At 36.5% G+C, this 16,752-nt stretch overlaps 4 protein-coding genes across 4 annotated transcripts; 1 reads left to right on the top strand and 3 right to left on the bottom strand.

The window, feature by feature from the left end:
- The first annotated feature begins 257 nt into the window (after positions 1-257).
- Positions 258-4,070, top strand: LOC101258281 (protein Iojap, chloroplastic). The gene is made up of 5 exons (XM_004243935.4): positions 258-649; positions 1,592-1,718; positions 2,570-2,708; positions 2,845-2,933; positions 3,611-4,070. Exons 1-5 carry the CDS (start codon positions 437-439, stop codon positions 3,742-3,744), a joined length of 702 nt encoding a protein of 233 aa, XP_004243983.1. The 5' UTR covers positions 258-436; the 3' UTR covers positions 3,745-4,070.
- A 208-nt stretch (positions 4,071-4,278) lies between these two features.
- Positions 4,279-8,140, bottom strand: LOC101257983 (uncharacterized). The gene is made up of 4 exons (XM_004243934.5): positions 7,865-8,140; positions 6,423-7,520; positions 4,890-5,267; positions 4,279-4,603 (listed from the first exon to the last, which is right to left on the bottom strand). Coding segments are annotated over exons 2-4 (1,419 nt in total). The 5' UTR covers positions 7,462-7,520; positions 7,865-8,140; the 3' UTR covers positions 4,279-4,601.
- Positions 8,141-8,376: 236 nt separating this feature from the next.
- Positions 8,377-15,090, bottom strand: LOC101257191 (protein NARROW LEAF 1). The gene is made up of 6 exons (XM_004243932.5): positions 14,784-15,090; positions 13,176-13,668; positions 12,714-12,857; positions 11,662-11,902; positions 10,122-10,622; positions 8,377-9,155 (listed from the first exon to the last, which is right to left on the bottom strand). The coding sequence occupies exons 2-6, from the start codon at positions 13,662-13,664 to the stop codon at positions 8,731-8,733; spliced, it is 1,800 nt and encodes a 599-aa protein (XP_004243980.1). The 5' UTR covers positions 13,665-13,668; positions 14,784-15,090; the 3' UTR covers positions 8,377-8,730.
- Positions 15,091-15,561: 471 nt separating this feature from the next.
- On the bottom strand, positions 15,562-16,583 carry LOC101258574 (auxin-responsive protein SAUR76). Its single transcript, XM_069287175.1, has one exon. The coding sequence runs from the start codon at positions 16,179-16,181 to the stop codon at positions 15,804-15,806; it is 378 nt and encodes a 125-aa protein (XP_069143276.1). The 5' UTR covers positions 16,182-16,583; the 3' UTR covers positions 15,562-15,803.
- Between the last annotated feature and the right edge of the window lie 169 nt (positions 16,584-16,752).

Below are 16,752 nucleotides of genomic sequence, written 5' to 3'. Positions count from 1 at the left end.
CAGCATTCAGACCAATCATAGAACCTTTGTTCAGAAACATATTAGTTGTTTTACTTTCATGTTGGACAATCACGATAAGGACCGAACTAATACCTGTAAGCCAAATAGTAGTCATATTCTTAACTATGTTTTAAATTGAGGTTTCTTTTTTATTCATCATATTAACCATTACAACATGGTTAAGAAAAAATTATACCATAAAAATGAAGTTTGTGGATGCAATATTTTAGTTCAATATTTATTGGAGTTGACACTTTGATACACCTAATGACATGAAAGTATCCATCTTATCCAAAATAGGACGAAAATATTAAAACGAGATACTTGTATAGGAAGGGTGAGAAGATAGAAAATTTATTTGGTTCAAGCAACTGAGTTTCCCCATACAATCCTCTCTTGTGCAGTATCTTCTAAAGTTGAAATCTCGTATAGAAAAATGAAAGTACACTCCTGCATTCATCCTCTTCCCTCTACTCCCTCCACCGGAATTTTGGTCTCTGCCGGTCCTGCGGAAGCTAAGCTTGCTGCTAACACCAGAAAGCTTTATTCTTTAACTTTGAATTCCTCTAATTATGTCCCATTTCCTTATAAAGATCAGAAATTTTCCAGAAGCAGCTCTACGGATTTTTCTAGAACGGCTATCGGTTCGGTATTCCCTAAAACTTCAAGCTTCCGCCCCCCCCCCCCCCCTTTTTTTTTCTTTGTGAAGCTACAGCACTATTTGCAAATTGTTTTGCATTTTGCTGTTGTATTTTGTTGAAAAATTATCCCTTTTGTGGTTCAGAAGGGCATTCTTGTGAATTGAACGCCAATTTCTTATTTGAATTCTACACAAGAACCTGTTAACTAGCCGTCTCAAATTTTATTTTTCTAGTTGCAAAGTATGTTTTGTTGGATTTTCCAGCTAACTCAAATTATAATCTTGTCTTTGCTAATAGAAAGAGGAAGAGTTAACTGCATTTCACTCTTAATACAACTTTACTGCTCCTTCTGAAGACATTGATTAAGAAAATCTGTAGTCTTTGCCTTTATGTTTGGCTGTTGGATTAGTTGTATTAGATATGATAAGGTCTCTGTAAAAGTGAGTGAACTTGGAAAAAGAGATAGTTTATGCTCAAGAAAGTGAATTGTGACATCTTAAGGTTTTTGTATATGTCCAAACTATCTATCTCTCTCTAAAATGTCTCACTTAATGAACACTCCACTAATTGGAGAAACAAGGGTGAATTTTTGGGAGAAAAAGCAATAAATGCTTATTGTTTTTCTAGAACATCCAATATTTTAGAACAAATCCTTTGCCAAAAATGGCAAATATGAACCGGCAGTAGTACTATGTACTTCCCAGAAAAGAGTTTTTTTTCAAGGTGAACAACTACCATAAACTAGCCGACCTCAAGTTGTTTGGATTGAGATATAGTTGTCTGTTTGAACAACTACCTAAACACTGAATATAGTCTTTAGTAGTCTTAGTTCAAAGTCTATTCTTGAGGCTCGTTACGTGTGATTTCTTCTGGTTAGTCTGTGATTCATTATGAATGAATGATAATCTTTCTGCTTGATGCTGCACTTAACATGAATACCTTTGGTACAGAATGTAAGTGAAGATACAGATGACATGTTTGATGATCTCCTAAGAACGCATGGCAAAGTGGTATACAAAAGAAATGACCAAAAACCTGCAAGTGAGGAGATTGATGATGATGCTGAAAGCCTATCGTGTAAGTTGTTCTAAATTGTTAGTTGGATTGACTACTTCTCAGTTGCCGAAGCTTTGAGCCTCGTAGCTTATAGTTTTACTTTTCATGTTGGCCTGTACCTCTTAGCTCATAGTTTTATCTTAGGAACATCGGTTAGTTTTATGATATCCAAGAACGTGTTGACCAACTTTAATTTCATAACTCATGAGCATCTATGTTCTTGTTTTTGTTATTTTCCTTTGGGGAAAAAAGAGTATTTTCCCCTATGATTGATGTACTTACATTATACCTCTATGTAGTGAAAAAATAAGCTGAGAACCCTTTTAGCTTAAAAACCATCCATTTTACTCTCTTAATCAATTCCATACATGTCTCATTTTGTTGTTCCTTCAAAAATCTCATTGAAAATGTCATGAATATCCTCCATTCTTATGTGTAGGAACTCTTTGCATTAAAATGTTCATGTTCTTTCATTGCCCTTCAATCTAGTAGTAGTTCTACCAGAAGGTTTTTGAGATAATATTATTTGTATCAGAACTCTCTAACATAATTTCAAGTTTTTTTACATTGATATAGTTGTTAGTTATATTATAGAATTTAAGGTAGTATAGCCCAAATGTAATCGTAATTTGATTCGCATCATTTTGCTTAATATACTTTTGAGTTGTTTAGGTGACATTTACTGATAATGTTGCTTACTTTTAATGTATATTAGTGGTGAAATATTTTTACCTAAACTACTGAAGCATCATAAACAAACTATAGAAAATTATACAAGATGAAACCCAAAAAAGCACTTTAGAATCTGAGAATATGAATATGATGATTGACTTTAGGCAGAAGTCGTTGACAGTGCTGTTCCCTCTATGCAGTTGCAATGGCTGTGGCTAAAGTTGCAAGTGATGTCAAGGCTGGAGATATAAAGGTCCTCTTTGTCAAGCCTCTAGTATATTGGACTCGGTTTTTCATTATTGCTACTGCATTCTCTCGCCCACAGATTGATGCCATTGGGTATGATATCATATTCTGAGGTTTTCTATTGAATATTAACCAGCAGCAGTATAAATAATCGCAAATGAATAAATAGACGAAGAGGATTGACGATTATTTTTTGTAATTCTGAATTTTCTCTAAATTTCTCATAAAGGACCAGAGTAAGAGATATGGCTGAGGAACAATATGGAAGAGTTGCTTCTGGAGATTCAAAACCCAACTCGTGGACACTACTGGACTTTGGTAAGTAATTCATGGTACTTTAATAGTCCTGCTATTACTTGTGTCATGGCTGAAGAATTTCACTGGATATGAATTTATTATTGCCCTTGTTCTTGATTCACCCCTATTTTTTAATTTCATATGTGGACAAGTGCTGTTAAGGGGCAATATCCTTCTGCACATTAGGATTAGAAGGGAGTAACTTTGTTGTTGACTAACGACTACTTACTGTAACTGTGTTGCTTCACATTGTCCAACATAACTTACCCAAACATAGTGCTTAACTGTTACAAGTTATCAAACCATCAAGCAACTTGCAAAAATCCGTTATTATTCAGTTGAGCAAGAAAAGGAGGTTTAAAGGTTCAAAGCACAGAGATCTCTGACCCAGCCAGAGAAGCATTAGTTTATATCGTGCCCTGCTTCATATGGGTAGTGCTTTTCAAAAATCATCCCATGCATAAGGTTAACATCTGGTTTCAACATGGACTAGCTATCCCAGGGTGGCCAAACATGTTATGGCCAGGGTCAGAAGAAATGTTACCTCCAAAGCTATAAGGACTAAACATGAGTGGTTTGTTTTGATAAGGCGATGCTATATTATGTGCTACTATTTGACCCTTGCAGCAACCATGTACTATGCCATGAAATGTTGTTCTTCTTGCTGATATGTCGCTCCATGCCTCTCTTAATTACAGGTGATGTCGTTGTTCATCTATTTCTTCCTCCGCAGCGTGAGTACTACAACCTGGAAGAATTCTATGGCAATGCAGCATCCATCGAACTACCATTTGAGAACCAACAACAATTGCGAGGACCTACTGGTTATTGAAGTCCCAACAGTTATGGCCTCGTGGTGATTAACAGAAAGTGTAGCAAATTATGAGGCAATCACAGTGTTCCCCCGATTGCTGACAAGGAACGATTAACATATCTGGGCAAACTCTGTTGATCCACTGGTTGCGTTATTTTTCTTAAATTAGTAGTAAGATAAAGCTCTCTACTAAGTTGTCTCTGTAGAAGTATTGGTTAAGAAATAGTTTACAAGCATTCTGAACTAATAAGGGCTCATTGTCACGTTTGATGAAAGAACCTAACATCCTGCTTCTTTTTCCCTTGATGTGAGTTGAGTTTAAATGAAGAATGAGGATTTAAATATTTTTGGGACTGAGGCGTAATTGCAATTGTTGGTTTTATATCCTCTTACAATTCTCTTCAGTAGAAGAAACATGTCAATTAACAAAAGTTTACAAACACCATCATATATGGAATTAAAGAAAAGGCAATGCTAATCCAACAACATAACGTTCCAATTGGTTGAATAAAATAGCAAATAGAGGTTGAAAAATGAAAACGGGAAGTTAAGTTAGCTTCTAAGATCCAACCACTATATAAATTCAAACTCTTTGGCCAACATAAAATGCTCCACAAGAGCTAAGATATGAGAGCCGAGAAAACTAGGAGTACATTCGGAATTTACAACTAATATTCCATCAAATTTTACAAACTAATATGTACAGGGACAACGATTACGATAAACAAAGGAACAGTTCATTGTGCATTCATATCTTAATTGAAGTTCATATACAAATTAGCAAGATCTGCATGAGACGAGCATAACTAAGCAGACAAATATTGGTATAATGAATCCAAGCACTCATCAGGCAGCATTCTGATAGCAACATAGATTCCTGCAGAACACATTTTTGCTTTCAGTATATACAAGAGCCAAAAGTAAAAGTAAAAGAACAGGGAGGGAGGGTGTAAACTTCTAGAATGCATGAGTAGATGAACAGAAATGCTTCTTCAAATGGATTAATGTTGTTACTAGCAACATGGCCAATGCAGAAGATAGGAAAGATGTGAACTTATACGCCATCTCTCATGCATATGCAACTAAAGAAACCAGAAACATCTACTGCTTAAATAAAGATACGGATGCAGAAAAACAAGGATAATTAGGGGAATGATAGTTACAGTTAGAAGTGTGTTGACTTGGCTGTCCGGGATCGATTAGGCTCAACTCCATATCATGAGTTGCAGACCAACCAGGTTCATATGTTTCAAGAAATCCAATCTTAGCCTTATTTGGGAGATCATGTGGGTGAACAAATGGAACTCCCGGTGGCCATCCAATTTCCATTCTTATGTTCGTACATGGGCTATCAAGTGACTGGATGTGACTTTCACAATCCTTTAAGGTGCAGAACCTCAGCTTAATGCCCTTTTTATCAGCTATGTCTTGAACTCTCTCTTTGAGAACTCTTTGTGCCTCCAATCTCAACCTCTTTGAAGGTGGAAGAGGTTTAGATCTTGAGTTACTCTTCCTTCTCCTCATCATGGGCTTCATAGATCCTGTACCAGCATTTCATCGATCCAAGGACCTGTTGTTAAAAGCTTCTTACTAAGGAATACTAGCAGAAAAGAGCTCAATTCAATGTTAAAAAAATCCAGCCAGTAATATATTGCTTAAGGAAAAGTAAAAAACACCAAACTATCAATATTACGAAAAAACATGGGAGAGCATTTAACACAAGAAAATGTAAAAATAAAAAGGCATCCTTCTTTAGTTCCATTACTTGAAACTGCAAGTAATTCGGCTTCTAGATACCTCCTTCACATTGATACAGAAAGAAACTTACAGAATCTGAAACCTTTTGAACTCATGATTAAACCAATAGAGGCTGCTTTATCTACTTTGACCATGTTTGAAAGTCATTTCCAGATATTCGAGATAATAACAGTCCTTCAGGTCCTCAACAAGCAAAACTAAGACCTTTCACTTTTAATTATGAAAAACGGCTAAGCTTGTCACAAAACTTTTCATATTTCTGACCAATCATACGTGAGACACCAGCTTCAGTCAGCATTTTGTTTTTGTTCTAAATAAATCTTCAAAATTAACACCAAGTACTTTTTTCGGATTGGAAGGAAAGAAATTAAAGATATTTTGAAGCTACAAACAGCTCCTTACAGAAACTTAAGATGAATTGAATCCTTCTTTTGAGTTTTTAGTGCATAGATGATCCTAATACAAGTCAAGATGTCTTAGATTCCTCGTAAGAAGAAGAAGAAGGAATGCTGTGTTGAGGTTCTTTTCTCTGAAGTAACACCCGTGTTTTGGTTTCCAGCACAATCTTTGTGCTTAATATGTATGTATACATTGCCATCCTAAAAAAATAAAATCTGTTCGGAGGTATTAGTTGTGTGGACTCATAATCATGATAACTCTAACTAGATGCTACTTTAGACTCACATTTTTCAAAAAACCACAAAAGTTTCAAGATTATGAACAACCTACTTTCCTAATCAAGTTGTCAACTGGCCCTCCAACTGAAAACATTAGGGAGCACCATCCATGAAAGCCAATTCTAAGTCACCTTATCCTTATTGTGTCTACTAATTCATTTAAATATAAAAAAGAGAATAGAAACAAAAACGTAATAATTCTAGATTTTCATTTCCATACTGATAATGCAAATAGGAAAAAAGAAAAAAAGGATGTCATACCATCTTGGACTGTTGGAAAGTTGAATGTAGGGAAATTGCTCCTGTTAAGCAACTGATCAGTTGATCTCTGCATGAAGTCATCAACTGGTACGGGAAGCTGGAATTGAGCTTCAACCCCATGACCAGCAGCCCGCATTTCTGAACAATTGAGGTTGGTCATGGACTTGGGCATAAGTTTAAAAGAGAGAGAACAGCGTCCATATATGCTACCCTGCTGATTACCAATGTCTGTCCGATGAAGTGCAGGGCTGATATAGCCCGCAGTTGCCTGATATAATGCAAGGCCAGGATAAACAATTGCTTCTTGGGGGCCAAGATCACCATCCACAAGAACCCAGTGACCATGAAAATCTCTTACATGTAGACCAGGCCTATCCGACTTAACAATTGTAACAAGGCTTCTGTCAACCTGATGCTCATGATCCGAGAACATCCCCAAATGACCATCCTCTTGAGTTGTCAGGCCATGGTGCTGAGCACCCTGAAAAGATGGCCTGGAATGACAACAGACGGATAATACAGAGGATGATGTTTCTCGATTTCTGAGTGGAACATTATCAAGTATTTCAGTAAATGGAGAGCTACGCAGATTTAAATAGAAGCTGATGGCGTCCAATATATCCCTTGCTGCTCTACCAAGCAAAGAGAATATGTCAGCCAAACCAGCAGGAGGGAATTCAATTTCAGTGGTGGGTTCCGAAGGAGTGAGCCCTGGCCTGAAATCATATGTTTCTTGCCATTGTTGAGGATCTGCATGGTAACCAGAGGTCTTACACCACTCCTGAGAATCATCAGAATGAATAACATCCGCTGCAGGATAAGAGGGTTTGTGTTGAAAGTAAAGTCGGGCAGACTCTAGACTAGACCTTAAAAGAGCTCCATCACTTGTGGATAGCTGTATAATGGCAGCTGAATACTGAGCCAATGACTGTGACAAAGTTGAGACAGATAATTTATACGAATCAGAAGGAAGACCTTCCAATGGTACCAAATCACTGAGCTTCACACGACCCAGAGCTGGCAGGCCATTGCCTGCCATGAAATCCTCTAGATTTTGCACTGCTTGTGCTGAAATATATTAACTCGAGACCATACCCACTGAATGACAAATAGAAAACCAGTCAATTCAGAAATTAAAATGAAATAAAAAAACCAACTTTCACAATTGAGGTCGACTATATGAACCCTCAGTATCAATATCCCTACTGGACCAACTTTTTCATTCTATACTCAATAATTTGAGTTTAATTTCTGTATATTAAACAGACAAATAACACTATTAGCAATCAATATACTAACATCACTAAACCTTAAACCCAACTACTAGGCATCGCCTATTAAAAAAAAAAAAAAACTTAGCTATAAATATGTGACAAGTTTAGGAGCATAATAAGGAAAAATGTTGAGGTTGAAGATGAAAAATTTGAGGCTTTTTAACGCACCATAGGCAGACGTTGCACTGCAACCGGTTTCACCAAGCATGTAGGTCTCAATCTCGAGAGAGGAGGAATCCAAATGCGAGAGGAATAGAGCGAAAAAAAGGCACAAGTCGAAAAGGGAGGACCAGTACCGTCGTTCAGCTGATCGCCGGAGACAGAAATTATTGGGGCCATATTTGCAGGCCCATTCTTGTGGGATTTTAAGATACGGCCCTATAGATGGACAATGTTGGACCCAGACAAATTGAACATGTACGCTTTAAATTTTAAGAATCTCATAAGTTTAATATAAAATTACAATTTATTTCTTTTAATTTGTTATTATATTAATATCTTAAAAACTAACACAAATCGAATAAGGTATCTTGTCAATCTTTGTATTACAAATACTATTTCTTATTGATTCATTCCCAAAAAAAGTTTGATTTTTTTATATAGTGATGATAAGTACAAGTAAAGGTTTTTAATAACTGATTTGAGAATTACATAAATAATACTTACTAAAAGAACGCATCCACTTGCAATACATATATATATATATATAAACACTTGGTTTCTTAACATATCCAGCATAAATATACATCAAAGGCAAATTTTTATGTCTACTGCATGGAGCCATGAATCAAAATAGCTCAAGAAAGCAGCCTCATTTTTAGCTTGCATGTATTTTACAATTGGATTTTGCACTACTGAGATGTTCAAATACAGAACTCTTCATACACAGGTTGCCATCAATGGCCATATGATGAAAATTTAGCACCTCAAAAACCAAATTGGACCTCTTTCTTGTTTTAGAACCAAACACAAAATGCATTTCCTTTCCATGGAAGACCTCAAAGTTAAATGTACCAGCAGATAAAAGGAGAAAATCATTCTGGTTCATCTGCGCTTGGTGGAGGCTCTGAACGTCTTCTCTTGGATTCATGACCACCCAACTGCAAGGAAAAGCTGATGTCTTCATCAGAGCCTTTCCTAAGAGCTGAGAGATTCTCGTATGCTGACTTATCACGATGGTCGTCTTGATTAGCCGGAGGTTGCCCATTGAAGCTTGGAATGAATTGATGTTCAACACTTGCATCAAAGTTGATCCCACTTTCTTCCAAGTTAAATGTAGCTTCCACAGGTGAAGAGTTTATATCAGGGCCACCAATGCCATCTTCCAAGGGAATTTGTTGAATGTGAAGCCCAAGAGGCTCTATTTTGTCCTTTGGAAGCATTATATCAGGAGGTGAAGAATCCCCAGCCGTAGAGCCCACCATTGTGGCAGAGGCAGCTCTCTGTTCTTGCACTGCAACTACACCAGTGATAGACACAGACAAGGTTATTACATACCCTCAAAGAATTGAAGATCTTTTTATCGGGAAAAAGAGGAGACTTTGATGAAATGGTAAATTTGTCGGAGTAAGTCATACAGATGTGACAGGATTTAAAGCAACAGAACCTACATCACTTTGAATAGACATTATTTTGTCTCCATGGATTGGGATTAAGAACGGGAGTCAGCTTAGTTCTATTCCATCTTGTGGTGCTAATACTAACGGCTAGCAGAAGGGATGGAATTCACTTGCTTTATCTATCCTACAAACATTATACAAATGAAGAAAGGAATACCGTCTACCCAAATAACGTCAGTAGAGGAAATTGAGCATGTCATTTCAAGGAGGACAAGTCGTGCTTCTGAACTATGAAGCTAAACAGACCAACTGGATGCCTGAGAACTAATGTGCAAACAGTGGGATAATAATAAACTAATTCTACAAAGCAATTTATCATGCCTTCTTGGAACTCCTTGCATTCACAAATTTTTCAACAAATGTCAAACTACATACTACTAAATCTAGAAGAGATGGTTTTGATAAAAATATCAACCAATGAAACTTGCTCACTTAGAGAAAGATAATCAGCCAATTGTCAAGTGGCTTCTAATAGGCCAATTTAGTATAGCTAGATCTAACAACTCACTGTACGATTCTAAAGATCTTGACATCCATTGAGCTTCTTAGCTTCTCGTCCACTCTAAATCACACATGTTTTTCCTTCTACAACCACCCCTCTGAAAAAACTTGGGATGTATCACTCTCAAGTCTCAACATCACTAACTAACTGTAAGCCCTATGCCCGATAAACAAATTAGGAAGCACAGTGGTAAAAGATAAATTTAGGGGGGGACACATTGGAGATTTATTTTTTGTGCATGTAACCAAAAAAGAAAAAAACAGCTAGCTTTATCGGCAGAAATCAAGTGCTGAGGACCACAAACCTTTTAGAGCTTCATCTTTGGTAATGATATCAAGTTCAAGGAAATTGAGCAGACGCCCAAGGTCAACTCCACTAGTCCAATTTTCTGGAGATTGTCCCACCTTTAGTTTAAGCCGTCCCCTATTTGCAGTTCCACCCCAAATAATACCAATTGGTCGGGGTTTTTCCCCATTCTCACCCTTCAAAACGATTAAACTTCCACTGTCTCCTTCAAGGTCAAAAGTCTGCTGGTTTTCTCCATTGACAAGAAAATCAGTCAAGAAGCAAATCCCTTTCTCATCATTATATTCAAGGGCATATGCCAAGACAGTGCCTGTAGTCAATCCAGAGCTTCTTCCGACCTTCGTCACTTGCTTTCCGATGAGACTACTAATAGGAGATTGCAAATCTATAATTTTGACATCTCCAATTTCCCCTATGCCCTTAACAGAAGTAGTAACAGAGGTCATATCAAAATCATCTGTGAAAGGAATGAATGCACCATCTGCCCTGACAAATGTCTCTGCACGAGTAATCAATTCCACATTTAGAAATCTTACCAATGCTATAAGAAAAATAATAACTCTAACAAATTAAGAACCTTCAGGAGCAGAGCAGGTAACATGCAAGTGCGCAAAGAATAACTTTTCATCTATCTAAAAACATAGAAAGAAACAAAAATGAAGATTTCTAGCATGGGTTGCACTTGCAGATCAAAGGCGCGCTTAAGCCCCAAAGCGAGGCTCAAAATGTGTTGAGCGCTTCGCCTCGCTTTATATGCGCTTCAGTATCGTCGTCAAGGTTCTAAGACAAACTTTCTTGACAATGAACCTCTTATGAAGAATTGACACGAAACAATTGATAATTCACTTCATAACTAAAAAAATTTCAATTCATTGGTCATATATTTGTCATAATGTTTATAATTATTAGTTTTGGACTAAACATATATATTTGTTTTTTTTCTCCTTTTGCGCCTTTTTTAATTAAAGCCCAAGCTTTATTTGTGCTTTGAGCTTAAAGTCCCCACGGACCTTGGAGCTTTTTTGCGCTTTTCGCCTTTGATAACATTGATTTAATCCATGATATGTTGTGGTGGCAGGATGAAAATATAATCACACGGGACAAAAGAGACATTGTCTAACATATTCTTTTATAACAGGTGGTGTGCGGGCCAGCTTGCACACACCTCGACTAATCCCACAGGATACCTGCTACCTCCCATCAGCACAGGTATCAGTTAACTTTGTCCCCCATTAGCAAGACAACCTCATTTTTATCATTTGATTATATTTCATTTCATACAACACCTTATGGATCAATACAATGGAATCTGATTAGTGAGATCTCAAAGTTTTTACATAACCTTCTTCCATCCAAGAAATGATAGATATGAATTGATGATGGAGAAAGGATTAGTATCACAAGACATATTTACTAAAGCACAAGGCGAGACATCATAATCCACTATTCATTTAGCGAATTTCAATAATGATTTGTAGCATCAGAACATTCTTCCTTCCAACATAAATCAGTAAAGAAGGTAAGAAGAAACACTTAACCTGGATTTATGCCAGCAAATATGCCATACCAAAGGTCGTCTCTGATAAAAGATGTAGCTCTCTCCACTGAACCCAGATATACTCCAGGTCCTAATGTTGGAGGTAAAGGATGAAACATTTTTTGATTTGGGTAATCTAAGTCAACAGCAACATGCCGGTTTGTTAGGAAACCAACTTGTCGATTGCCTGACAGACTCCTCACAATAGCGCCCAAGGTTCCATATGTCTCCTGGCTTGCTACCTAGATGTTTCCAATAAAATGTGGTGAATTAACATGTACGATCAGAGTGATAACCTTAGGGAAGAAAGAAATGACAAGCCAAACAAGTAGTTTACATCTGATTTCTTCTGCAGACTCTTTAATTGTTTATCTTCCTAAGATGCAATTAAAAACGACTGGAGATCTCAACAAAGAAGCTCAACTAACTTGTTGACAAACAAAACCTTTCCCCGAGTCCCTTATAATGTATTTAACCTTTGCTGGAGATTTCAAAGGAACTCAACTGATTTGATGACTAACCAATTCACTCAGAAAGGATGTGAGTCTAACCAAACAATGGAGAAAGGTGTTAAAAAGTGTCTTTGTGCACATATAAAGTTTATGGGCTCTTAGACACATTACAGGAAATCATCATCCATTTCTTCCAACCTTTTCAAAATTAGTAGATGCCTTTTAGTACATAAGACTAACATAAGTTGTCCTTGCTGCATAGTTTCAGAAAAATATGGTAAGCATAAATCCAGTTCCGATACTGAATGATAAGCACTTCAGAAAAATACAAAATGTGCTCAGAAGCAAAGAAGCAGATGGCTCCAAGGATCTGCCACACCCAAATAGTTGTTTTAACTTTTATGCAAGATGCTTAGAGTCGATCTACTAACAAGACTCATGAAAATAGCAATACTTGCCATAAATTTGCCCAACCTACGTGATTTGAAAATTGATTGATACATTTTCTAGGACTCGACTTAGACTTCAACTCTCTTATGAACTCATCAAAACTCAATCAAAGCATCTTTAGAGTGAAAAGTTGTGATAAACATCAAACTACCTGAGATCCTGAACCAATATATGGGTCACTACCCCGCAGGTCATCGACTATCTCTGTGTACAACTGCTCCTTGGGTGTTGGCTCTGGTGCACCAAAATAGGAGAACTCGACCACATCCACTTCACACCACACACCTCCAGGGCCCTGATGATAAGTAACATATTTAAGCATAGAGAAAACTAAGGAATAAATGATGCAAGAATAACATTTGTTAGCAAGTGTTGATTCTTTGGGCTCTAATAATAGTTAAACTCACACAATTGAACAATCCCTATCAGGAAAAGTGACGGGGAGGAATACAGCAAGAGAAGATAAAAGAAAATCAATGAAGTAAATTTCATCCTCTTTTGTTTTTATAAGGAAGTAAAGTCTCGTCATCTTTTTTTGTCCTAATTCAGGAAAATCTTTCACGAGAGGGTGACAGAAATAGGATAAGAGATAATTAGGCATCTTTTTGATCACCTCTAAAGCAGTAGGTAGACACTGGATTGGACTAAGCCATTGTTTGTGAACTTTCCGGGATACAAACACTAGTATTGCTGGTATATCAGTCAAAACACCACGTCGAATACGAAAACCAATTGCTGTACCGAGACTGTAGCAACGCAAGAGTTTGCTATGAGATGCCCTTATAGTCATGAGGTCAAGTAAGGTTGTTGCTCGCTGCCCCTCGGGCAATCGGCCAAGAGTTTCTGGCAAAACCCCTTTCTGAAGATTTCCGAAATAGTTTGCTCTCTCTTCAGCAGCATCATTTAGCCGACTAGGCCAGGAGAAGTATGCAGCATTACTCTCAGAGTGTTGTCCAGCCGATGCATAAGGTTGAAGTGTTGGTGGACTAAGTGAAGGAAGATTAGAATAACTGCAACAGTATTTTTCAAGATCTAAGGCTGACTCCTCTGACGGTGTTGAACCTGAGCAATGGGTTCTTTTATTTAACCTTGCTCGATCCATATTTCTGCTCATAGTTGACAAACTTGTTATTCAAAGTCCAACAGGAAGAAAACCAAAAATTTACCCTAAAGTCTGACTTTCAAGGACAAGATCTTTGCTATCATAGAGGTATGCTCTAGTAATCTATGTCAAAACTGATAAAGGAAGAACAGTGTTCGAACCACAGAGAACGGCCAATGCAATAATTTAGCATAAATTCCAATTTGTTTCACATGTTTCTTTAATTAAAGCTGCAACGTTATTTAAAAGATTTAACAATATCCAGTAAACTCAGTCTCAAAAATGAAAATGGAAATCCATACAGCCAAAACGCACATATCCACTGAATATAATATTGTTAACATCACCAAAGGGAAGACTGTAGAAAAGATCCAAATGATAAAAAGAAACTGTAGCACTGCTGGCCTTGAGTAACTTTATTGTTCCAGTCCAATACAAGTCATGACAATATAGACTGTATAAAGTGAATGGTAAGCAATTTGAAAGCTATTTAGATCCATCAAATGTGTTATAGCACCAGATAAACATGGCAAGATTTTTTTTTCCTTTAGTTAGCCACAGCTTACAACAATATTATCCATCACATCATTTCTCTCAGCTACTTTAAAATCTGAAAGAATGAACTTCATAAGATGATAAAACTGCCTCAACAATCAACATGGCCCTAAGAAAACAGGTATCTTTCTCAACAGAAATAGATAATAAGTTCAACAACAACCATAATCAATCAACAATATGTCAATAACTATGCTTCAATCCCAAACTAGGTGAGGTCCAATATATCCTATTTCTCCAACAACGGAAATAAAAACAAAAAGTTCTCAGCCAAACATATATAACCAAGGAAAAGCAACAAAACCAGGAACAGGAAAAGTGAAAAGAAACACTTGAGAGGAAAAACGGATAATAAATACAGTAATATTGAAAAAGCACTTATTTTGATAACGATTGTGCACAGTACAAATTGAGGGAACAAAATTAATGGGGTCCTGGAAAATTCAAAAAAAAAACATGGGCGTGTGAAGATATCTCTGCATGAAGAAGAGAAAGTGAAAAAAGGAAGATCAATCGCAATAGTGATGGATTCTTCGAGAGGAAAAAAAAGATGAGTTTTTTTACCTCACACAAGCAGCCTAAACTCGATATGAAATTGGGAAAGGAAAACAAAAGGCTGCAAACATAGTCAAACCCACGCTACGCCATGAGAGGCCCCAGTGTTAAGAGTATTATATTTTTCTCTTCACTGCAGGTATTGGAGAGTGTGACAAATACTATGTTGTCCATCGGCAACTTTGGAGAAATGGCGCGGGGGGTGCATCATATGCGGGCCACTGAATAATTGGACGGGTCACCTTATAATCCTTTTATGGGCTCAATTTAAATCTCAGGTCTCATAAGAACATTTTTCTCACTTTTATTTTTGTTTAATTTCAAAGTAAAAATCGAACTCATTTATATAATTAGTAAAAGAATTAATTTATTTTTAACACACGCTCGTATAAGAATGTTATAGATGTTTAAGACCATAATATAAGTTTCCCTATTTAAGAAATCTTTACAAACGTTTAACTATTGCTTTGGAGTTTGGTGCATTAAAATAGACTTTGGTTTTGGTAAATCCTTCCCTTTAGATTACATATTAGCATGGCATAACATTCATTGATTCGCTCGAATTAAGACTTTTAATTAGGAGTAGAGGAATCCCGTCAATTCAACCACAATTCTTAGTGGTGTAAGTCTTTTCCTTAATTCGATATATACCACATTTCATAATTTGGATTCTCACCGTAAAAGCTCTCTAATAAGGGGAAGTGATTTGAATTCTCACGGCAAAAGGCTCATTTCTCGTTCTTGATATCTTTAGCTTCCATCCCTTACACCAATACCACAATCACAATTTACCAAACACAATGGATTTATAATTCTTACATTGGAATTTGGATATCAACAACTTGAATAAAGAATAATGAGAGCTGTAAACCAATGGGAAAATGCATATATACATAATAGAAATCTAAGATCCTTCTCATTTTTTTATGAGAATGTTATCACTCCTCAACACTTATTACGACTAATAAAATCATATTTTTGACTAGAGAAATGAAAACAAATAATAGAATAATAATGAAATTATTCACATTAAACAACATATAGATCAGCCAATTCCTCAAATGAATCAGAATTAAGGTTGATAGGATCAGCATTTTCAAGTAACCAGAGAAGATGATCAAAAAGCACAACTTCACACTTAACGGAAAGATGATCTTTTTCCCCATGCTTTTGCTTTGATTTCTCTATTAGAGCATTCAATAGTGGATGGCTCAAGTATTTTGATTTTATGACATATTTCCTTCTTGAGTTGCCAACAAGAATTGTCTCAAAATCTTCCATATTATCTTCCACATTCCAAAAATCTTCTCTTGCAGATTTTGACCTTAAACTACTATAAGATGAGCTTCTTCCTAGTTGCCTTGACAAAGTCTTACACTTCCTCAATAACAAATTCAGCTTCTTCATCTTCTCTTAATTTCTTCCTTCCTTCTTGGTTTCATTAATTAAAAAAAAACTTAAATATGATATAGAGAAGATGAATATTGCAGAGATGGAAAGATGAATATGGTTGGAAGGTCATTGTTTCATGGTTCTAATTGGAGACCTAAATTATTTCAAATGACAAAGACAAGCTATCTTTCAGATGGGGTCTCATGTGATCAAGATTTTATTCATTGTGTCTTTGGAAGAAAGATAAGTATGGCCTACTATAATTAAGGACCGGAGTTAGCTCTTTAACCAACTAGGAACTTGCCTATGCAATCTAGAATACTTATATGCCTGTTGGGATTAATTCTTTTATAGTGTACGACTTTCCCGGGCAGATAGCATAACTCAATAGCTTGAACCCTAAATTCATTAAATATTGACATCTTAAAATTCAATACTCATAGAGTTACTTTTATGGTTTTATTGACTACAAATGGGGTTTTTTCCCAAACCACCTTCCCATTTCCCCAGAGTTGTCAACTGTAATAGAGCTCTCGTATACCAACGAAGATGAGGTATTGTTTTAGTGGGCACCAACAGATCTTGG

The sequence above is a fragment of the Solanum lycopersicum genome, chromosome 7, assembly GCF_036512215.1.
Source record: "Solanum lycopersicum chromosome 7, SLM_r2.1".
Taxonomy (NCBI): domain Eukaryota; kingdom Viridiplantae; phylum Streptophyta; class Magnoliopsida; order Solanales; family Solanaceae; genus Solanum; species Solanum lycopersicum.
Note: the sequence above shows the minus strand (reverse complement) of the source record. Positions and strands in the feature narration are given on the sequence as shown.